Source organism: Pistacia vera, unplaced genomic scaffold (genome assembly GCF_008641045.1).
Source record: "Pistacia vera cultivar Batoury unplaced genomic scaffold, PisVer_v2 Contig117, whole genome shotgun sequence".
In the NCBI taxonomy this organism is placed as follows: Eukaryota; Viridiplantae; Streptophyta; class Magnoliopsida; order Sapindales; family Anacardiaceae; genus Pistacia; species Pistacia vera.
In genome coordinates this window covers 539,422-564,677 of record NW_022195215.1, presented here as the reverse complement: position 1 = coordinate 564,677, position 25,256 = coordinate 539,422, and the positions used below count along the sequence as shown (strand labels likewise).

The window sequence follows — 25,256 nt, the reverse complement described above, 5'->3', positions numbered from 1 at the left end:
GCTTTGCACAGGGCTAAGGTGGTCTTACGATGCACGTGGATAGAGCTGGTCAAGGACCAGTCCCAAGCAGGCCCAAGAGTAATATTAGGACCCGGACCGGTCCTATGAGGCTAGATAATTTCTTTTCCCCCCTGATCTTTTTTTATATTTTAGGGGCGAAATGAAATTTTATAGGGGGTTTTTAGTATTTTTCAAGGGTAGACTAGTAAGTTTCTAAAAATTTAATTAATTTTAAAAAATAATAAATTAATTAATAGTTAATTTTAATTTTTAACATAAATTCACGTTTCACACATTCACGCTTCACAAATAAACAATTAAATAATTTTTTTTATTAAATTATTCATTTTCATCGTCAACAATATTTACATTATTCAAATCTGTATTCCTAAAGAGTTCGAATAGTTCGGGATCTTCAAGGTGCTGTTGTAGTCTTCTTTTTGCATGAGTCCAATCCCGTAAACATGTTATCACTTCAATCATCTCATCGGTTAAAGAACATATCATGTCTTCAACAATCCGACCACTCGTTGAAAATGTTGACTCGGATGCAATTGTAGAAACCGGCACAGATAAAATGTCACGTGCCATTTGGGCTATAATGGGGAATCGACTTTCATGTTGGTTCCACCACTGAAGAATATTCATATCATGTTGCTCCTTCATCGTCATAAAGGATAAGTCCACTTGTAGGTAGCGATTCAGCTCATTTGGTCCATGTATGTATGAGCTGGAGTTGCTCCTTCCGCCACGTTCCACATACGTCCACTTGCTCGATCCTTGACGGAGGGCTGCATTAAGGTTCAGATTATCTCTCCTGGACGTTCCACTTCCACTTCCACTTCCATTGTACCTGTTCTCATATAAAGAAAAAAGGCTATCCAATTTTTGTTTAAAGTTAGTCAAATAAGACGTATAATCATGTCCTAAATGCTGGCCTATCTTAGTAATTATACAGTTAACTACGTGTAATTTAAACCTATGATCTAGAACAAGGCCTAATCCATATAAGAATGGAATATCTAACCAATATCTCTCATATTTTTCTTCCATCTTTAAAACAATTTCCCTTAAAATGTTATTATATCTATATTGAGCAAAAGTTTTAGCAATTTGAAGTAAAATATCTAACACTAAATTAGTAGTTGGATAATAAATACCACTTAATGTATTAGTAGCATCATAAAAAATTTGAAGAAATGAATAAAAAAGTTCACAAACCCCCCAATCATCATAATCGACAACTTCCTCTGGATAGGTCTTCCGGTTGACGAAATCTGTAATTTGTTTCGCGGTTGGCAAAGCTTTTTCCAACATCAAGTAGGTAGAGTTCCAACGGATAGGCATGTCTGTACATAACTTCAAAGGTCGAACCGGTGGGTCCTCTTGCTTACAATATTTGACGTACTCCTGCCATCTTTTATTGCTACCGCCGACGATAAATCCGATAGCTCTACGCACCCTCTCAATCCTTGAATGTATAGTATCTAAACCTGCTTTAACTATCAAATTGATGATGTGACAAGCACATCTCTGGTGATAAAATTTGCCTTCACCAAGCGGATCCAATTTCTTTTCAAATAAAGATATTGCCGCGGTGTTAGCAGCTGCATTATCAAGCGTTAGCGCTACAACTCTATCAGTTAATAAATATTCTTGCAAAACTTCAAGAATTGTAAAATAAATAGTTTCAGCACTATGTTTTTCATATAATGGTTTAAAACCTATCAATTTTTGTTGTAAACCCCAATTATGATCTAAGAAATGTACTGTGACAGTTAAAAAATCGGTTTTTGATCTACAAGCCCATATGTCTGATGTAAGTGCAATAGATATATTCCTAAAATTTTGAAATTCGTTTTTAAGTTTATTATTTATTTTGTTATAAAATTTTAGTATATCTCTTCTACTTGTACTTCTACTAACAAGGGTATATGCTGGACAAAATGCAGTTTTAATCATGTGAATAAAATAAGGATTTTCAGATAAACAAATGGGAGAGTCCGTAGCAACTATGAATCTTGCTATTTCCTCTCATGCAACATGTGCATTGTATTGCCATGTTGAAAGAGTTGAGGATTGTAGATTAAAATTAAGTTGAGTTTGAATTTGTCTACCTGATCCTCTTGAAGATGTATCCGGCAACTGCATTATTTGGGGGTGCTTCTTCTCCACATGTCGTCGCATCGTCGAAGTCCCCTTCTCAACGCCAATAATGATTCCACAGAAAATACATATCCCACACGATTCTTCCCCCTCCCCATTTTTTTTTGGCCATTTTGATTTGGTGAAGTGTCGCCATACATCGGACATGACCCTCTTTGATGGTTGGGCAGGTTGGGTTATGCCTGTGCCCGTTGACTTGCAGCTCGCATGTATTTGGCTACACCTCATCCCGACCGAATGTGGTTGTGGAATTGCAGTTGCTTCCTCTAGAGGAAATGGTGAAAATGGATCGAACCCTTCCATTTCTTCGGTGGATAGAACGTAAAAATTATTTGGGGAAGCCATTATAAATTTATGATAAAATAATAAATAATTAAAATGAAAAGAAATTAAATAATAATATGAATTATGATGATATTGAAAAATAGAAAAAAATTGAATAATATAAATAAATTATAAACATAAATATAAATTGAATGAGAATTTGATTGGAGATTTGGAGTAGAGGGATTGAGAGAATGAGAGATTGATTGATGTGGAAAAAATGAAAGATTTTAGGGTTATTTATAGTGTAGTTGGGTTGGCATGTGATCATTGGCTGCCAACCAACGGTTAAAAAAAAATTATAACTGTTGGCTGCAGCTTGCAGCAGCCAACGGTTACTAAAAGATTTTTTTTTTTAACTAAAATTTGTAAAATTTTATTTTAACCCTTGCAATTTATGCTTATTTTAAAACTTATAGGAGGTTTTATGTAATTGTATAGGAGACTAAACTGAAAAAATCCAAAAAAATTTGGGCCTAGGCCTAGGACCGATCCCAAGCCCGGGCCTTGGAGGAGGGCCCAGTGGAGGGCCCGGGCCCTCCTCCTTAGGTTTGGTCCTGTTTTGGGACCAGGCCTCCTAGGACCGGGTTTTTGGGCTAGATTTTTTGACCCAATCCCGAATGGCCACCTCTACATGTGGACTACTAAGGTGTGATGCCTTAAAAACTGAGCAAAGTATGGGTCAGGTCGACTACAGGGTTCTAATCCCTTCTAATACATCATCTACCCAACCTAAAGGGGCATAATGCGAGCCTTTTAAATAATTCATTCTAATTCACCATTTGGGCTCTCCAAAGGGGTGAGATAGTTTCTTATTTGGGGGCGAGATGGTTCCATAAGCCAAGCCCTTTAAATCGACCAAAGCGTGAGTTTAGGCTAGGGATAATGTTTGGGGTTAGGTTGACTACTAAAGTGAGTTAAGGCTAGGGATAATATTGAGGTTTAGGTTGACTATTAAGGTGGGCTGCCCTAAAAACCAGTCAAGGTGTGAGTTGGGTCGACTATGAAATAGTGGCAGGGGTTAGTTGGAGCACTAAAGTGAACTTCTTTAAAAACAACTAAGGTGTGAGTTGAACTACAAGATAGTGTTGAGAGTTGCCAAAATGCTGACTATTGATTGTTCTCTAGGTCAAAAAGGTTGTATTGTGACAATTCAGCTGCTGTATTTTTTGTTAAATATAATAAGAGTGGAAATCGAAGTAAACATATCGACATTAAGTACTTAGCAATAAGGGAACACATTAAAGCTAAAGGAGTGCTCATTGAACACATACATACCGAGCAGATGATTGCTAATCCTCTAACAAAAGGCATGCCACCAAAAACATTCAAGGATCACGTAGTTCACGTGGGACTACGTCCTGCTTTGTCACTATAAGAGGTAATACTTTTATTCTCTGAAACTTTGTAATTTAGTTTGTTTTCTCTTTTAAGTTGTATACATTTTGATTAGAGACAAAAGAACATTTTGGAGGACCTGGAACAAACATTTGAGGTTTGTCCATAAAGTAATACTCCACATTTAAGCGTTTATTTAGAAAGAGAAAAATTGTATAGTAATACATGGAAGACAATACTTGTTTAAAAGGGACTTACCGTTATGATTTATGTAGTTTTTATTTTTCTGATTAAACATACAGAATATACAACTCCTATGTTGTGGATTATATAATAAAAGTTTAGACTAAGTGGGAGAATGTTAGAATTTTAATTATATTATAGTCCTACACTTTTAATATAATTATATTATGGTCCTACACTTTTAATATAAAGTGAATGGGTAACTGCTGATGTGGATTATAATAAAAGTTACATACAGTTGTGTCTCTTGAGCAGTTGTCTTTGATAGAAAGACAACTATATTTATAAAGGAGATTTTACAGGTCCCTATTTGATGCAATTAATTCATTTGATTCTCAAAACCATCGCTCTGAATAATTGTAGTAAGTGAAAAACTCTATATTCTGAAGTGACAAAAGCAAGAAGACTAAAACAACAATTGCTATGACTAAAAGTTTGTAAATTACTTTCGTAATATTTCACGAATACTTAACATGTTTATAATTGATTATATTATAAACTTTTTATGAATGTCAGAACAGAAATGTTTTTACAAGGTTGACTGCTAAATTGGGCCGCCTTAAAAACCGAGCAAGGTGTAAGTCGGGCCGACTACAAGATAGTGTCGAGAGTTGCCAAAATGGAACCCCTTAAAAATGGATCAGAGTGTGATTGACAGTTTGACACCAACCAAAGATCACATAATTGGATGGGGAGAATTTTATATCTCTTATCACGTAATAGACTAGCCTTTTGGGTCCCATGATAGTTTTATCAATTGTGTGAGTTGTGATATTTGTTCTTTTATGTTTTCCAACAAACTTGTTCAATGCGATTTAATTTTCGCATTTTCAAAATAATGTTTTTAAATAAACATGTCAAATGTTTTTCCTTTGAATACACATGATTTAAACCGATCATTTTTCAAAAAAAGAACAAAACAAAAAAGTAATTCNGGTCGGATGGACGTCGAGGAGCGGAGAGTATTGGCACTACTGTCCACCAGTTATGATATTTTATATTAAGTAGAAAGTTTTTAATATAGAGTACTTTGTATATGTAGAAAATTATATTTTATGAGTAAAGAAAAGTTTGAGCCCACTATCTGCCATACGCTATGTATGTCTATAATTTGCATAGTATGCATTATCTGAATAGTAGTAGAGAGCAGGTGTTACAAAGGGTTAGTTGGAGCACTAAAGTATACTTCTTTAAAAACAACTAAGGTGTGAGTTGAACTACAAGATCGTGTCGAGAGTTGCCAAGATGCTGACTGTTGACTGTTCTCTAGGCCAATAAGGTTGTATTATGACAATTCAGTTGTTGTATTATTTGCTAAGAATAATAAGAGTGGAAGTCGAAGTAAACACATCGACATTAAGTACTTAGCAATAAGGGAGCACATTAAAGCCAAAGGAATGCTCATTGAACACATACATACCGAGTAGATGATTGCTAAACCTCTAACAAAAGGCATACCACCAAAGATGTTCAAGGATCATGTAGTTCACATAGGACTACATCTCGCTTTGTCACTATAAAAGGCAATACTTTCATTCTTTGAAACTTTGTAATTTAGTTTGTTTTTTCTTTTAAGTTGTATACATTTTGGTTAGAGACAAACGAATATTCTGGAGGACCCAGAATAAACATTTGAGGTTTGTCCATAAAGTACTATTCCACATTTAAGCGTGTATTTAGAAAGAGAAAAATTACATAGTAATACATGAAAGAAAATACTTGTTTAAAAGGGATTTACCACTATGATTCATGTAGTTTTTATTTTTCTGATTAAACATACAAAACATACAACTCCTATGTTGTGGATTATATAATAAAAGTTTGGACCAAGTGGGAGAATGTTAGAATTTTAATTATATTATGGTCCTACACTTTTAATATAAAGTGAATGGGTAACTGCTGATATGGATTATAATAAAAGTTACATACAATTGTATCTCGAGTAGTTGTCTTTGATGGAAAGACAACTACATTTATAAAGGAGATTTTACAGGTCCCCATTTAATGCAATTAATTCATTTGATTCCCAAAACCAGCGCTCTGAAAAATTGTAGTCAATGGAAGACTTTGTATTCTGAAGTGATAAAAGCAAGAAGACTTAAATAATAATTGCTATGGCTGGAGGTTTATAAATTACTTTCACAATATTCCATAAGTATTTAACATCTTTACAGTTGATTATTATTATAAACTTTTTATGAATGTTGGAATAAATGTTTTTACAAGGTTGACTGCTACATTGGGCCGCCTTAAAAACCGAGCAAGGTGTAAGTCGGGCCGACTACAAGATAGTGTCGAGAGTTGCCAAATTGGAAACCCTTAAAAATGGATCAGAGTGTGAGTCACGCCAACCAAAGATCACATAATTGGATGGGGATAATTTTATATCTCTTATCACATAATAGACTAGCCTTTTGGGTCCCATGATAGTTTTATCAATTGTGTGAGTTGTGATATTTGTTCTTTTTTGTTTTCCAACCAACTTGTTCAATGCGATTTAATTTTCGCATTTTCAAAATAATGTTTTTAAATAAACATGTCAAATGTGTTTCCTTTGAATACACATGATTTAAACCGATCATTTTTCAAAAAAAGAACAAAACAAAAAAGTAATTCACACAAGATCAAATCGTCTAAGGTTATGTCACGTGAAGTTCATCTAGTGGATGGGTCAATCGTACGTAATGCTTGCAATCAATCCACCATTTCTTAGTCGCTAAGATATATAGGAAAAGTCAAATTGAACACCATCAAGATGATAGCGAATATGGCCAATGATAATCAGGCAAGGATCTAATCAGCACATCAACATTCTTTACATGTTATGCCATTGGTTGCAAGGGGCTCATGCTGACTGTTGGCTATAATCCCCATAAAATTATACCAATGAAAACGAATTTTAATATTTATTAACCAAAAAAAAAAAAAAACGCATAGGATGTTGATCATTTATCCATGATTAAAAGTAATTCATTCTTTAAGATTGCAGTTTCATTATTATTTGCATACATAACCATACATCTCTTGAGGGAAATTATATAAATCCAAATAACATGAGGAAATAGAAAACTCAAGGATAACGAAAAATTAAATCAACAATAAAAATCTTTAAGCGGTAGCAACACTGTGGAGGACGACTGTCTCAACAGTAAGTCCGGGCCCGAATCCGAAGAGAACTCCCCATTCAAGACCTTCTCCTGTGGTCTTTAATCCACTTTCAGTTGATTTCCTTCTCATTTCGTCCAAAATAAACAAGACACAGGCGCTTGACATGTTACCGTACTCGGAAAGCACATGTCTTGTGGCACCTAACTTCTCTTCCTTAAGGCCCAATTTGATTTCAACTTGATCCAAAATTGCCGGACCACCAGGGTGTGCAATCCAGAAAAGTGAGTTCCAATCTGAGATACCCAAAGGTTTGAATGCCTCAACCAAACTCTTCTCAATGTTCTTTGAAATAAGCCCGGGAACATCTTTCAAAAGGTGAAATGTAAGCCCAACTTCACGAAGATGTCCATCAATAGCCCCATCACTGTCAGGCAAAATTGTTTGAGCCGTAGAGACTATTTCAAACATTGGCTTCTCAACTCCGGGAACTGGATCAGAACCAACGATGACAGCAGCTGCACCATCACCAAACAAGGCTTGACCCACAAGACTGTCAAGGTGGGTGTCACTAGGACCACGGAAAGTAACAGCAGTAATTTCTGAGCAGACAACAAGGACACGAGCACCTTTGTTGTTCTCTGCTAAATCTTTGGCAAGGCGAAGAACCGTGCCACCGGCGAAGCAACCTTGTTGGTACATCATGTAACGCTTAACAGAAGGACGAAGACCCAAGAGCTTGGTGAGTTGGTAGTCAGAACCAGGCATGTCAATACCACTGGTGGTGCATAACACCAAGTGGGTGATTTTGGATTTGGGCTGACCCCATTCCTTAATAGCCTTGGTGGCTGCTTCTTTGCCTAGCTTTGGGACCTCAACCACCACCATATCTTGCCTGGCATCCAATGAAGGTGCCATGTATTCGCAAACTTTTGGGTTTTCTTTCAAAATCTCCTCGGTCAAGTACATGTATCGCTTCTTGATCATGGATTTTTCACCTGAAATACATGACAAAAGAAGTTCAGTTTAAATATATTGATGCAAAACGAGTATAGTATCATATTAGTATGGTAATATCTTGATTTAAAGCTTACTAGGTTGATGAGGATAAAATGATTTTATGGAAATTATTGTAGTGTTAATTATCATGATAGATCATCTTAAGTGTAGCAGTATATTTTTTTTTGTCTATTGAGTCGGAAATACAAAAAAATTCATTTTGTTTTTAAGGGTATACTGTTAACTTTAGAGTTTTGACTTTTGACTAATGGGTTGGATATGAGAAATATTTCTGCCCAAAATAAACAAAAAACAGAGAAAAGAAAAGAAAATGACTCTTTTGCCTATTTTGGTAGATACAACTATGCTATCTTATTTATTTCATTCCAATTATAATTCATCTGGAATATTATCTCCTAACTGTCTCCCTTCAATTATTTCTAAAAGGGGAAAAAAAAAAAAAAAAATAGTGTAATCAATTCTACCTAAAATTCATTGTATTTCACCCTTTCTCGAAAAACTAATTTATTAAATTAACCAAAAGAGATTAAAAAGAAAAAGAAAAAGAAAAACTAATTTATTAAATTAACCAAAAGAGATTAAAAAGAAAAAAAAAAAAAACCTCTTCTGCAAATTGATAACAAGATAATGGATAAATTATAAGGTTTGATGACTTACACATGCGCTTGAATTTCTCTTTAAGCTCAATCTTGTGCTCACTGTTTGTGATACGAAAATAATAGTCAGGATAGGTGCTTTGATCAACACAGTTGGGAGGGGTTGCCGTGCCGATAGCCATCACGGTGGCTGGACCTTCGGCACGTTGAGCCTTGCGAACTTCATCAACAGTCACCATTTTTCTCTTTCAATAAAGAAGGCGGTAAAGGGTTGAGTATTGTATTTTCTTAGGAAATAAAATGAGTGTTGTGGATTTGGATGATAGTTTTGGTGAGTATTTATAAGAAGGGAAGAAGGCTTGGTAGATGAAGACCACGTGATATTTAGAATAGCGAAGTCGATAATAAAATGTTATAAAAGCCCAACAACTTTCAGAGGCTGGCTGGCACGTGACGCGTGTGTTTGGTGTATCTAAACATTACTTGACTATCGAACCTCCACATGATCGGGAGTTTTTGTTTGTTCTCACTTACCAAGTTTCTCCAATCCAAATCAAACATTTCTTCTTCAATTAATCTACCCAATTGGACGGTTCTGATTGATTAATTACTAGTTTCATTAAGGGTAATTGGATAATTAACTCACAGCTCACAAGGTTAAGATATTTTTTGGATTTCAATCAAACCACTTTTCCTATAATCTCAATGGCACAATGTCATTTCAATGATAACTTAAACTTTTAATATAATATTGTTGGACCAGGTAACTCCATACATCGATGGCATATACATAATTTAGATATGAAAACCAAATGAATATAAATATAAATAAAATACAATACCTAACTTATAATTTGAATTTGTTAAACAAATTCATCAGCATTCATCACAATTAAATCATCTAGTGATGGTTGAGTTGGTATTAAATATTATTTTTTAGTTTTCATATTTAAATCGTTAGGTTACAAATAAATAATTATTCTAATAAAAAAATTAGGAATTAGATTGCAACAAATATATTATTAGTTGTAATTGAAAAATTCCGTATGAAGCTTGAGCTACAATTAATATTAAATCAGTCTCCACATGAATAATGAGTATTAATTTAAGCTCCAGCTTCGTCACAGTGGTAATATTTAATTATTTAATGCATAGAATGAAATTCTTTCTCATTTCAATGAACATACATTATATTAATTACTTGGTAAAAGATTGATTAATAAAATTGAATGACTATTATTGTGCTTTCATCTTCACATAGCTATCAACTTTGAAGCTTTTACAAATGTAATTTAACTCAACCTGAAATTATGATCATTAATAATTTTGGTTCTTTCTTTCCATACGTGTATTGTGGATAAGATGTCTTGTAATAATCTTTCACATTAATTACATAATATATTATAAATCACAACTTATTTTAGCATTATATATAAATTAAGTTGCTTTTTGTTGCAAAGAAATCTATGATCTTTTATTTATGACAAGAGCAAAACATATTGGTTGACCTCACACTTTTCTTTTAATGGAGACTTAAAAGAAAATAAAAATAAAATAAAAGAATGGAAAACCAAAGAGAATGGGAAGTCATTCGTAATTATAGAATCCTCTAAGCAATATCAACACTATCGTGCCTAATTTATTGGCGGTCAAATTTGTGCCACGTGTCCTTAAGGTGTGTCGAAGGCTGACAGCTTAGATCCTCCCACCTGTCGTCTCATTAGCACTTGCCTTATCTCAAGGTGATTACTGTCAAAAGCATGAGTTAAGTTGCCATTAGCATGACCCAGCTTGTTACAAGCATGAGGATTACTGAACCAGATCCTAATTAAGGGGATTATATGTGTAAGAAACCTCGTAACACCCATTCTCAACTAATATTAGATGAGCCAAGTATAAAAGGAGCGCCCACGACCTCTGTTCTAAAGGATTCTAGTATTAGTAAAGTCTAAGAGAAAAATACATTGATCTGTTCTAGAGAGAGTTTAGAGAGAATAGGTCACAAGAGCTGAATGTCTTTCATTTATCTTGCAAGTTTCCTTTTGTAACATCATTCAACCCTATAACACCTCTCAATAATAACACGAAAGTAGATGTAGGTTTGGTTTCCATACCATTGAACCACTATAAAACCTTTTTGGTTCTTTACTTTATTATGTCGTTTTAGCAAATTTGCTGGTTACCAGTTACTACGTGTACATCTTACATGATCCCTTCCGAGGCCGATTGGGTATCTCTGGTTGGTACGAATTATCTCATCAACAAACACTATGGAGGACCATAGTTTCAACAATAAGTCCAGATTTAAATCCAAAATATATTCCCCACATAAACTCTTTCCTGTAGTGTTTTGCTTGTTTATAATTGATTTTTTCTTATTTCGTCAAAAATAAAGAATACACATGCGCTTGACATATTACCATACTCAACAAGCACATAATTTCTCAGGCTTGAGGGCTAACCAAGCTGTATAATCTAGAAGATTGAGTTCCAATCATATATACCCAAAGGAAGGAATATTTTGATTAGGGTCTTTTCAATGTTGTTTGAAATGAGATTTGGGACATCCTTCCCAATGTTAAGCATAAGCCCATTCATTAGGGTTGTAAACGAGCCGAGCCGAGTTGAGTTTTTGACTTATCGAGCTTGGCTCGTTTGCTACAGGATCGAGCTCGAGTTCGAGCTCGAGCTTGTCAAGTCAGAGAAAATGAACTCGAACTCGAACTCGATTGAGTTTGAGTCGAGTCGACTTCATCTTCATCATCTGCATCCTCTACATCTCTCCATCACCTTCATCATCTGCATATCTTCATCCTTTTCTTCGTCTTCATCTTCATCTTCATCTTGTTTTCATCTTCATCTTCGTCTCCATCTCATCTTCATCTTGCAGAGCATCACACGCTGCTTCCATCTTCATCTTCATCTTCATCTGCATCTTCTTCCTCAACACAACCATTATATTGATTTTGATTTTGATTTGTGATTATGAATTTTTGCAAGAACAAATTTAGGGGTTAGGGTTTGTCGATTTGGGATATCTTATTTGGAGGTTTAATTTTGTGTTTTAGAAAAAATTACATCGGAGGGTTAAATGTTGTTTTTACAAATTTTTAAAACTAAAGAATATATATAACATTTCAATCCCCACAATTTATAAAAATATAACAAATGGAACCCTGCTTAGCCGAGCCACATCAGGCTCGCGAGCATACGAGCCGAGCCTCCCCATGTTCGAACTCGGCTCGTTTTATATAACCAGCTCGAGCTGAGTTGACTCGGCTAACCACGAGCCGAGTCATAAACGAGCTTCAGACGAGCCGAGCCGAGTCGGCTTGCGAGCCGCTCGGCTCATCTGATAGCCCTACCAGTCACCATGGACAATTTTGTTTAGGTCGTAGAGACTAGGTCAAAGATAAACTTCTCAATTTCAATAACCGGGTACGAACCAATTAAAAGAGCAGCCACCCCAGGCCTAAAGGTGGTTCCGCTCCTGTTAGCAAGTCAATTGGAAATTCAAACTCTGGTATCATAAAAAGCAAATATTTACGATGCCAAAACTATTTATCTGATCTTAAATTTGCATGACTGTTGTATTTATTTCAATATTTTTTATAAGTCAATTAGCAGCTGTATGACTTGAATATTCTCTCTTTCTTTTTTGGGAGTTGACATATTTTGATCGATTCAGTTTGAACCTAGTTAAGCTATTAATTTTCATTGAAATTATTAAGAAGGCTGAGTCTACAATACTGGGCGGTGAAGTCACAAGACTGGTATAAAGTCTCACGATTGAAAAACAGAAAATAATAAGAAAATCGGGAATCCTGAACAAGTCCCTTAAAGGGTAAAAATATTCTTAGATACCTTATCTATCATCATCAAGTAGCTATAAAATAATGTAATGTATTATATATATATGTTAAACGTGTTTTTATTTTTTTTATTCTTTTAATATTTTTTTCAACAAACTTTTATTATTTTCTGTTGTTTCTTTATTAAGTATTTCAGATTCATTGAAATTTAGTTATTCTGATGGGAGTTTTATTTTATTCAATTATTGGGGAGTTTCATATGATTTAAGATTGGTTTTATTACATCTATTTATGACCAACAACTATATTTTTACTATAAATAAGGAATGATCATATAGTGTTCAGACTCAGATTTTACTCAAAAGTGTTATATGCTATTGAAAATTTATTTTATAAACAATACCAAAAGACCTTTGCTATATAGCAGTTTAATTTAGGTTTCCATATTGTATCCTGGAGGTTAGACTGGCATATATTTGAGCTTGTTTTGCATCAGGATTTTTGTCCTAGAAGGCGGAATTTATCCTTAAGGATAATGCTTTGTAACATGTTTTGACTTTATTTGCATAGAATTGACGGAATCAAATTCAAAAATCCATTTTTCATCAATTATTTCCTACTTTTTCAACATTCTCACAACACACAAATAAAATTTAAAATGAACAGATGTAAACTTGTTTACTATCTTTAAGCGAATTTGATCGGTATCGAAACATTATATATATATTGTGCCAAACAATTGAATGTAATTATGTAAAAAATTATTTTCTATCTTAATATATAAACGATAGATTTTGAAGTAATTATCTATTTAATTTGATAGAGTTGTATTGATACATAATAATGAGCTTGTTTGTTTGTTTTTCAACTTATTAATTCGTACCCTGTAAGTTTATATACATATTTTTTATCGTGTATGAATATGAATCATCAGCTTATAATTGTCATCTTAACATCTCCCTATAAAATACCCTTATATAATTAAGCTTTTCAAATCTGTATCCTATAAAATTTCACTTAGATATCATATCATACAAATTCATGCTTTCAAATTTTTTTAATACTTAAGAAAGTTCAGATTTAAAAAAGAAATTAAAAGAAATAATCTATAAAGAAATAATTCTTACAAATGCATTGGAATTTCTCTTTCAGCTCAATCTTATATTTATAGACGTGCCTTGATCAAAACAATTTGGAGGATTTGCCTTCAGCACGTTGAATTTGCGGGATTCCCAGAAGTCACCCGGTCACCGTCTCTGCTGTAATGTCTATAGAAAAATTATCAGGAATTTAGCAATTTTTTTTTAGAGTTCCTCAGTTGAATATTCAACACTTTGTTTTGAAGAATTCAGATTTGATAAGATTCGGTACATTTATTTTAAGAATAATGTTTACATCAATACTAGCTAGTTCGTGATGATAATTTGACTCTAGTATGGGTAGGTGAAAACGAGTAATTTATATGTAGATGCGATGAATTCAAACCTCTCAACCATTACTCGGTAGTTTAACGGTCAATTAGAACTCTTGGGTGTATTATTTAAGAAGTCCTGAATTCGATTCACTTAGTTTGCTAATAGGTTTGGCTACTCTCAAGATTTACCTGACCCTTAACTTTGAAAAAATTAGTTGAGACGCATACAAACTGATTTAGACTCCGAAAAAAAAAAAAAAAAAAAAACAAAAAAAAAAAAAAAAACTCTCATCACTGTAAATGTATTGATTTCATTTATAAATTTTGATTATTTATTATATTAATAAACAATTAATTAAAGACTATAGGTCAAATAAAGGATTTGATTACACTCAATTGGTAGGTGAAGCCTAAAATTTACTAAGCTAAATTCAAAAAGTCACCAGTGGATAAGTTCTTCCTTAATATTAATTTATGGGTTTGGACAGCTTGACAAGTTACAAGACAAAAAGAACTTTTATGTTCCCAAGTAAACTAGAAAGGTAGAAGCATCACTTTGTTGAATATTCCTTTTAGTATATAAGAAATGTGATCAAAACAATTTGGAGGATTTGCCTTTTCAATCGCCATGGTTGTTGCAGCTTGACCCTTGGAGCTTCTTTTAAACGTCACTATTTTTACTCTAATGTTTAATACCAAGTTGTTGTGATGTTTTATTGAACAAAGACATTGAATTGGCTCCATTATATTTCTAAGAAATTGTTGACAAGTCATGCAATTGAATATTTCTCTAGTCCCGTTTGTCGTCTTGACATTTACATTAATTAAAATCCAACATTATTTAAATGAGTAATTTTTCCAGAAAAAAGGACTTAAAAAAGAGGTATAATTTAACACCATTCTAATTAAAAATTCATAAAAGGCCAAAATATCGTTCTACGACTCTCAAATGCTTGGCTGAAACTTCCAATTTCAAAGATGTTCTGTTTAATATATTAATTTGAAACAGATTTACATAAATATTTTTTTTTAAGATCTACCTAGACTTAGACCCGTTACCATACTTAACCAACACGACAAGTTTTCTTATGACAACATTCATCTATTATTATTATGAGAATTTAATTTGAAACTACGTGCGTAATTAATTTGTTAATAGTTGAATCATACTTCTATTAGTACATTTATAATAGATACTTTCAATTTTTGTCGGTTCAAGGATTCATACTAACCAACAACAACGATATTCTTAAACGATAACATCGTTGAAGGAACAATTTTTCTTAGAGAATTAACTACCATGTGAATAATTTTTTTAACTCACATCTAAGGGGTAAAGTTGTAAAAATAATATATAGCTTATATTATTTGTATATTATAAAATATATATGCTTATAAGCTCTCGAGCACTTTTTTCTCTTTATAAAAATAAAGACAAATCAACCGTATATTAAAAAAAGAAAAAAGAAACAGTCAAAGCAAAGGAAAACATATAAATATCGAGAGCTTCTAAGCAATGTTAACACTGTGAATGACCAACATTTCGTTAGTAAGTCCTAGACCAAATCCAAAAAGTAGTACTCCCCATTCCAGCCCTTCTCCCGTGGTTTTGAGCCAATCTTTAGTTGGTTTCTTCCTCATTTCATCTAGAACAAATAGTACCGTTACGCTTGACGTTACCATACTCACCAAGCACATGTCTAGTTGCGTATAACTTCTCCGGCTCAAGACTTAGTTTGGCTTGAATTTGGTCCAAAATTGCAAGTCCTCCAAGATGTGCAGCCCAAAAGATTGAGCTCCAATTAGAGATACCTAAAGGTTTGAATACTTCAATCAGTCTCTTCTCAATGTTATTTGCGATAAGTTCAGGAACTTCCTTCCAACATGAATTAAGAACCCACCCTCACGGATAGCTCCACAAATAGCCTCAAAGCTATCATGCACTAATACTGGGGCTATAGAAACTAATTCAAAGATGGGCTTTTTCAACACTAGCCACAGGATCTGCATCAACTATGAGAGCAGTCGAGCCATCACCAAACAAGGAATGACAAACAAGAACATCAATATTAGTTTCACTAGGGTCATGCATGCCAGCCAAATTTACCTCGGAGACCACAATGAGGATATGTGCACCTTTATTGTTCTCAGCTAGGTCTTTGGCTGTGCGTATTGCGTAGTGCAGTGCCACCTCCATTACAACCTCGTTGATACAACATAAGTCGCTTAATAGATAAGTCAAGGCCTAATAGCTTGACAATTCTATAGTCAATCCCAGGTAAGAATGCACCTATAGTGGTGCAACAAATTAAGTGACTGATTTTGGACTTGGGTTGGCCCCATTCCTCTATTGCCTTATTCGCCAGCTTCTTTGCCTAGCTCTGAAATTAGTACAACTGCTTTATCTTGTCTAGCATCCAATGAAGGCGTACTGTATTCTCGCAAATATGGGTTTCTTTCACAAACTCGTTAGTTTTTTTATCATAGTTTTATCACCAGAAATAATTGAAATGTCTTGGTTATTTTTTTTTTTTCCCATATATTTTCCATAACAAATTTTGAATATATATAACGAAATCACTTTTGAACTTCTATTTAAGAAATGATCCCTTTTATTTATTTATTTTAATTTTTACTTCCTTCGAATCTTCTTTTTAGGAAATATGATACGTATATATCGCATGCATTCTCAAATCTAGAGTACACAAACATTATTATTATTATTATTATTTTTGCAAATCATTTTAAAGAACTATTTGGTAAAGAATATCTAACAAACCTAGAATCTATTTAATATCTATAAACGAGATAATAGAATGGCTATAAATTCAGAAAGTTATAAAGTAACTAGCAGATAGGAAATATTATATTAAAAAGGAAAAATAGAAGCATTTCTTACACATGCGTTGCATTTTCTTTTTAAGTTCGGTCATGTGCTGGCTATTGGTTATATTGAAATAAATATCTGGAAATTTGCTTTGATCAAAAAAACTTGGAGGATTAGCCGTTCCAATTGCAACGATTGAGGCAGTGCCTTTAACACTTTGAGCCTTGCGAATTTGATACACGCTAACCATTTTGCCTCTCAAACAGCTATTCTGGTTTTTGAGTTATATTTTTCCTGTTGGTACGTAACTCCTATGTATATATATTTTTCATCATGCATGTTTTACACGCATGCACTTCAAAAATTAAAAAAATGCAATACATAAGAAAGCTTGTAAAGTAGTTGACATTTACAATATATTGAATGTAATAAAAATGATAAATGAATAGAAAGTATTTTATTACCAGAAAAAAGGGTCTTTCTTGATAGTTAGCTGCTAACAGTTTTCAGAATTCTTGAAAGTATCTACAAATAGTAAAAATTTGGTTGATTTTTGTTTCTTCACATAAAATGCCTGTAAAAGGAAATTCAAACCCACAAATATGAAGAAGTCTAAGCCCAACAAGAAGTGTCGAAGGGCCCAAGACCAACTCTACCCAAATTGATGCCCGCTAACTAAAGAAAAATCCTACCAATGTTATGTTTACTGTGAACAAAGTGGTTATTATCTATTTAAAGTTTCACCATTTAGGGCCGTTTGGATGAGGTTAATATTAGATAACTAGGATAATATTTTTTAAATTAAGCAGATGATGATGTTTGGTTGGTTTGTAAAAAATTATTCTTGGAATATTTTATGACAAACAATAGCAATTGGGGGGTATATTGTCGAGAATCTTAATGCCTAGGGGGGGTCCTGGGCTGTTATTAAAACTTACCTTCGCTAATACAATTTTGTTTCTCATGTTGCCCTTAAACAGTTGAGCATTTAGTCCAAATTAACCTTATATTTGTTAACACCTAATTTACTCATGCAGACACTTTTGTCCTCGCTTTTTAAATTTTTTGAACAACATTGCCCTTGTTATTGTCATTATTTACAAAAATGTCATTATACCCAAAACTAGCCACCACCACCAGCCACCGTCGATTGCCGCCGTAGGATGCCAAAAGTCGTCATAATGACGTATGATCGGTCGTGCGCCGGTGAGGCTATTTTTGACCATGGATTAGCCATGGTCGAAAAAGGCCAGATGATCTGGTCGTTTCACTGCCAAAGACCTGGCAATTTCACAACCAAGTCTGTGGCATTTCACGGCCACATTTTGGCCGTGAAACAGCTAGATATGTGGCATTGCCGGCATCACAGTCAAATCTGTGGCATTGCCAACAGCCGCCAGTGGTGGTGGTTGGCTGCTGGTAGTGGCTTGGGGTGGATATGGGTATTTTTGTTAAGTTTAAAATGTTTTTGGTTCCTGGAGTTATGGGTGTTCAAAAGCAGTTAATCAAACTGATTAACCGTTTTCTAAACCGAACCGATTTTTCGGTTCGGGAAAATTCTTGAACCAAACCGGTTTGGAGGGAAAACCGGTTTTTCGGCTAACTAAAAAACCGGTTTTCCCTTTTTTTTTTTTTTATAAAACTTAAATTTTTTTCCTAAATTAAATTGTAAATATAAAGAATATATATCCAAATAAAAATTAAACATTCATACATATCCATTGACCACTACTAACAATACATTAAAAATTGATACAAATAAAAGTCTGAAATGAAATTATTTTTTTATTTAATATATAATATATATATATATATATATAAAATCGGTTAAAAAAACTGGTTTCGGTTAACCTTTTTTTATTTTTTCCCGAACCGGTAACCGAATCGAAAATCCGCTTTTTTGAATTTTTTGCACCGTAACTGAACTGTTTTTTCAGTTAATTGGTTTTTTGGTTCAGTTCGGTTTTTGCATTTTTTTGAACACCCCTAGCTAGAGTGTTTTTGCTAAATCTGGAAAGTAGGGGGTTAAAAGAAATTATAAAAAAAAATAATAAAAAATATTGTTATAAAAATATTTAAAAAGGAGGGCAATTTAGTAATATATATAACATATCCAGCCATTTATCCTTCCAACCAAACATATTATTCACCAATTTATTCGAACCAACTAAACACATTTTTTAAATATTCATAGTAATATTTAAGGTGATCTTTTATTCGGTTAATATAATATCCTCCTATAATAAAACATTATATGATTCAAACGGCCTTTAAGGTAGGTTTAAGGTTTCTTTAACTTCTTTCCTAATCACTTATTTCTTAAGTAATTATTTAAAATGTGTTTACATAATATATTTTTTTTAAGGATTTCAAAGGTAAGCATTTCTAGCTTTTAGAATTCAAAATCAGGTTTTAAAAGAGTCACTTAGCCCTGAGATTAAACATAAATTCTAATTTTATTACATGTAAATTATATTTTTTTGTATGAATAAATTATAGAATTAGATTAGATTAGTAAAATAATAATAAAAATATTAAAAATACAAAATCCAAAGACTAGTCAACAGAGTCGTAGCCTCGTAGGCCAACTACCGGCAGTGCTGGCCGGTCACTGTCATTGGATAAAATTTTCCAGTGAGTGAGAATACACCGCCAACATCATTGGGATCCCCGATCGACGATCTATGCGGTGATGCTGGAGATTTGTTTAAAAAAATCGGAAATTTGCCGCAATAGTTTGGGAAAGTTTTGTTGAAACTCTCCAGCTTGTTGCGGTGCAATGCCAGCTGATTTGGGCAAACCGCTGACATCATCGAGTAAATTGCTGGCCGGCAATCTCAATGATGGCGGCGGTGCCATCTCACTCGTCGAAAATGACTCTTCCAGCCAGTCTTTTTTTTTTTTTTTTTTTTCATATCTCATTTCCTAAAATCAAAAGTAGTTTTAAACTTACACAAAACAAACACCTACTAGATTACTTCTAAAGTCAACCCACAAGAAAACTACGACAATTCCATGCTAAATCTTAGTATGTTGGATATTTGTGTTCCAATAGTATTTTATTTATTTATTTTTTTAAGTTTTCAAAAATAGTTAAATAACTGAGATATATGAATTTTAAAGTTAAGTTTTATAATGATATTCATGAATCTTTTTATAAATAATTCATTAATGAATCTTATAATTGCAAAACTTTAATTTTAAAAATAGTCATTAACCACTGTTAGGGCCAAAAATCGTCTTGGGCTTGACGAAGCCCAATAACGAAATAAATATGTCACGGCCTAAGGCCTCAACCCAATCTCGATTGGGCTTACGCTTAAAATCACCTTGCGACTTACCCACTCTATGAGTTTGGCTATCCTATAAGTTAAGCTAAACTGGGTTTCAGCCCATTAGCCTGCAACAATCTATAAATAGGAAATCAGAATCTCATTCTATTTCCTCTTCTACTAAGATTTCAAATCTTACTCAAACTATTAAACTTGATCTGATAAGGTCAAGAAATCTTATCTCTTTCATGATAGGGATTATCTTCTAAAATAGGACTTAGTGTCCTACTAAAATTCCAACTCTTATTTAAACTATTAAACTTAATCTGATAAGGTTAAGAAATCATATCTCTTTTATGATAGGGATTATCTCCCAAAAGAGGACTCAATGTCCTACTAGGATTCCAACCCCTTAGGTTCACTATAAAAACAGAGGCTCGCCTCTCATTAAGGCAATCTCCCACGTCAATCTACACTACTCAAACCATCTATTTGCTCCTAAGTTCTTGCTCCCAGAACCCGACGCCTCCGCCAAGACTCCTGGTAATTCTTTTTCTCTTTAATTCTTATTAAATCTCTTTCAGCCTTGCTGACTTGAGCGTCGGAGTGCCTACGCAAACACCACCTCGGTGTTTTCCGGAAGCTTCACGCTTCCCCTTTCATGTGCAGGTCTAACGATTGTCAGTGACCTCAACCTCACGGGATCCACCCTATTTTCATGACGGTAGATTTTTGCATCTACAGTTTGGCGCCCCACCGTGGGGCCCTGACAATCATCTGCTAACGATAACTTGCAACATGAGAGAGGCATGTAACTCCCTTCGATTGACATCGCTATCAGAAAATTTTATCACGATAAGAAAATTTTTCTTTACTTTTCTCCATTTGTTTTATTTATTCAGCACGTATATGATACCTTGGCATCAAAACACATCCCCCATATTCATAATTTGTTCCATGCATCAGTTGGAATATTCTCACTTCTCGTATGTGTTTAATTTCTTTTTGGAGGGTATTTCGTGGTCTAAAAACCCTTACATCTCATGGGCATGTTTTTGTTATTTAAAAACCCATCTTCCTCTCCTTCTCTAGACCCGCAAATTCTCCAACCACACACATGGTTCAGAACGTTAACGTCGCCTTCGTGTCAAATTACTAAAATCCCACAAACCTTGAATCAAACTCCCTCAGTCCATGGCACTGATAAGAAATAACACTGACTAGTTTTGACTTCCTGCCTTCAATGCCAAGATACCACTCAGCTCGTTCGAAGCAAAGTCAAACCGAGAATGAATGCCCAACTATACTGACTCCCCTTCAGAATCACCAAATCCCATTCCCCTTCCAATCCTCTTTCGAAACCACAAAAGCCAAACATTCCAAATACTAAGGTCCTTCAAAAATTGCTCATCCCGTTGTTCTATCCAGCATCCGTAAAAAACTACTCAAAGCATGTCAAAGCCTGTCAAAGCCATCTTCAGCAAACTCAAAACCCATATTTAAGACAAACCCAAATTTTTCTTCTTCAAAAGTCGACAAAAATCACCTCAAATTCATCCAAGAGTAGCCTAGAAGGTTTTAAGAACACAAAAAGAACAGAGAAAAACAAAACGAAAGAATCAGGAGAAATCACTGTGGAATCTCTGGAGAAATCGCCCACACCTTCGGCTAGAAAGAGTAAAACTTAAAAAGAGATAATAAATAAATAAATAAAAAGTTACCGGTTTTGAATGAATGCCATTGCCAAAGCATTATGGCATTTAATGCACCTTGGTTAAAAACGCCATGTGGCAAAATTTTGGAAAGGTGATTTTTTCTCATTATTTTCAGCCGCCTGCACAATGAGCCCATATTCCATATTTGTGCTCACATGCTTTGATCAGAGTTTTATTTGGAATTCTTTGGAAATCTAATTCGCTTTGCAGAATGCACAATGGCTTCACTCGGATCGGTCCGCCGAGCGTGCAACACATTAATATTCGTCTCAATTGGCCCTGCAACTCCCACTCAGCTCTGTCTCCATGTGGCTTTGATCACACTACAATAAGAACTCTCTCCACTCAGCTCAGCCAACCGAGTGGGAGAAATTAAAAATCGAAAGTGGTTCTCCTAGTCAACTTCATTTGACTCAGCAGTCAGCACACCTTCCCTACACGATATAGTTGGCCGAGCCGAGTGGATTCTAAGCTACCTTAGAACAAGGATATAATCCCTCAAATTATTTATACAAGTCCAGATAACTCCATTCGACACATACTCAATCACCTCATGTGGCAAAAGTATGCCCAAGTAATAACTATAAAAGTCGTCACTCGGCTCGGCTGGGACTACGACTCTACCTCTCTCTGGAACATCTTCATTCAGGGTTGGGGTTATTTCTTCATTCTTGCTGCGTGAGCTTTGCCAAGTGGGTCTGTCCAAGCTCACCCTCATACAACTCTTTGCTCGAGTACGACTGATTCGATGCATCTAAAGAGCCACTCGCCTGTAGACTAATGGTACTTTCGTATCACCTCCTTAAAAGTCAAATCAAATACTCCACTCGGTTCAGAAAGCACAGGTGGCAACACTTGAAGGGGAAAGGTATGTGTCATTATTTCCTTTTGACTACCACTCTATTTGGTTAAATCTTTCTCTATTCGGCCTATTACTTAAATACATGCAGCCCATTTTTCCATTTAGCTCACTCTTTATTTAGTCCATAACACATGCACATCATGCATATTAACTCTCCATTCGGCTCTTTGCTTAAAACATGCATGCCATGCAAGTCACTGCTCCAGCTTCAATCAAAAGGTTTCAACTACAAGTCGGTCACGCGGACTTGACCGCAAGCTCCATACAAGCTCTACCTGGCATACACCTTCAAATCGGCNTTGTCCTTCAATGTTGGTGCTCCACCTATTATAACTGACCTTAATTTTCGTATGACATCTATTTACATTTTTCCTCCAACGCCGTAAAATGTACTTTTCCAGAACGTGTGAAACCCTTTTATGAATCAACATCATAATGGCATGTCTACATAAAATCCCCCCTGAACTCAAACAAATGGCAAGTACAACGAATATCACACGAACTTTCTTCAAAGTATACCGCATACAGAACACGGCGACTATTATCTCCAAACCAAACATCTTCCAAAACTTGATACTCCTTGTATGAATCACATTTGTTCAGAAAAGATAACTCACAATAAATCTTCCCCGCAATCTCTTCTTGAAACTCTTTAAACTTTGCAGCTGTGTATGCACTTTGAAATTGTTTCTCGATGGGGTAATTAGTTATGCATGGTATCCAAGATTTGAAAGATCTAAAATCAGCCTCCCTTTCTTTTTCCACTTTAGCTCGCAATGCATTATCATAGTGTTCCACAAATTGTTTCAAAGTGGTTTTGGAATTTCCATACCCATCAAAAAATGCATGCATACTTTCACTACGTTGGGTAGTAGACATACCTGCCCAGAAAGTATCTTTAAGAAATGTAGGCACCTATCGTACTCTTTCTTTGTACAATCCACATAACCATGCATTCTCGTGAAGGTTGTGCACATCAACAAATTGGTTCCACCGCTCTTCGAACTCTTCACGCGTAAAGGAATCATACACAACATTTTGCAACTGAAACTTTATAGTTTCATATTCCTTATACCTTCTTAACTTTTCAGGCAGTTTCTTCGTTATATGCCACAAACACCACCTATGTCTTGTACCGGGGAAAACAATCTCAATTACATTTTGCATGGCCTTATCTTGATCAATGATTATTCCATTAGGAGCAACATCCATGCATTCAAGCCAGGAACGAAATAGCCATACAAATGTTTCAGTGTCCTCATGAGAAATTAACCCACAACCTAACAACGTCGAATGTCCATGATGATCAACCCCCACAAAAGCAGCAAATGACATGTCATACTTGTTCGTCAGATACGTTGTGTCGAAGGTGATAACATCACCGAATTCTTTATATGCNAATCTTTCTCTATTCGGCCTATTACTTAAATACATGCAGCCCATTTTTCCATTTAGCTCACTCTTTATTTAGTCCATAACACATGCACATCATGCATATTAACTCTCCATTCGGCTCTTTGCTTAAAACATGCATGCCATGCAAGTCACTGCTCCAGCTTCAATCAAAAGGTTTCAACTACAAGTCGGTCACGCGGACTTGACCGCAAGCTCCATACAAGCTCTACCTGGCATACACCTTCAAATCGGCATGCCCGATAAACGTACGGACACCTTCAAATCGGCCACGCCGATAAACGTACGGACACCTTCAAATCGGCCCTGCCCGATAAACGTACTAACACCTTCAAATCGGTCTTACCCGATAAACGTACTGACACCTTCAAATCGGCCCTGCCCGATAAATGTACGTACACCTTCGAATCGACCCTGATCGATTTACAATGACATCCTCGGATCAGCCTTGCCCGATCCACAGATTTACACCTTCGGATCGACCCTGCTCGATCCACGGATCTACACCTTTTACGGATTTACACCTTCGGATCGACCCTACTCGATCCACGGATTTACACCATCGGATCGGCCCTGTCGATCCACGGATTTACACCTTCAGATCGACCCTGCTCGATCCACGGATTTACACCTCAAATCGACAAGTCATCGACCCAATCCACACAATGATCCATCCGACCTAACGAGCTGCTATCACTAATCCGCTCAATCTGCACTCATTCGATTTAATCTACTCTCTAAGCTAAATACTCTTTAACTTAGAGAGTGGGGGGCTAACTGTTAGGGCCAAAAATCGTCTTGGGCTTGAAGAGGCCCAATAACGAAATAAACATGTCACGGCCCAAGGCCTCAACCCAATTTCGATTGGGCCTACGCTTAAAATCACCTTGCGACTTACCCACTCTATGAGTTGGGCTATCCTATAAGTTAAGCTAAACTGGGTTTCAGCCCATTAGCCTGCAACAGTCTATAAATAGGAAATCAGAATCCCATTCTATTTCCTTTTCTACTAAGATTTCAAATCTTACTCAAACTATTAAACTTGATCTGATAAGGTCAAGAAATTATATCTCTTTCATGATATGGATTATCTCCCAAAATAGGACTTAGTGTCCTACTAAGATTCCAACTCTTATTTAAACTATTAAA

The 25,256-nt window shown here is 35.0% G+C and overlaps 1 protein-coding gene and 1 pseudogene across 2 annotated transcripts; both read right to left on the bottom strand.

Moving 5' to 3' along the window:
* Positions 1–7,030: 7,030 nt before the first annotated feature.
* Positions 7,031–11,201, bottom strand: LOC116105809 (chalcone synthase 1). Of its 2 annotated transcripts, none has more exons than XM_031392225.1 (2): positions 11,193–11,201; positions 7,031–8,174 (listed from the first exon to the last, which is right to left on the bottom strand). In XM_031392225.1, the coding sequence occupies exons 1-2, from the start codon at positions 11,194–11,196 to the stop codon at positions 7,180–7,182; spliced, it is 999 nt and encodes a 332-aa protein (XP_031248085.1). In that variant the 5' UTR covers positions 11,197–11,201; the 3' UTR covers positions 7,031–7,179. The 2 variants fall into 2 exon arrangements, with proteins under 2 accessions (XP_031248085.1, XP_031248079.1); XM_031392219.1 differs by lacking the exon at positions 11,193–11,201 and adding an exon at positions 8,854–9,084.
* Positions 11,202–15,527: 4,326 nt separating this feature from the next.
* LOC116105838 lies at positions 15,528–17,095 on the bottom strand (annotated as a pseudogene).
* Positions 17,096–25,256: the final 8,161 nt, after the last annotated feature.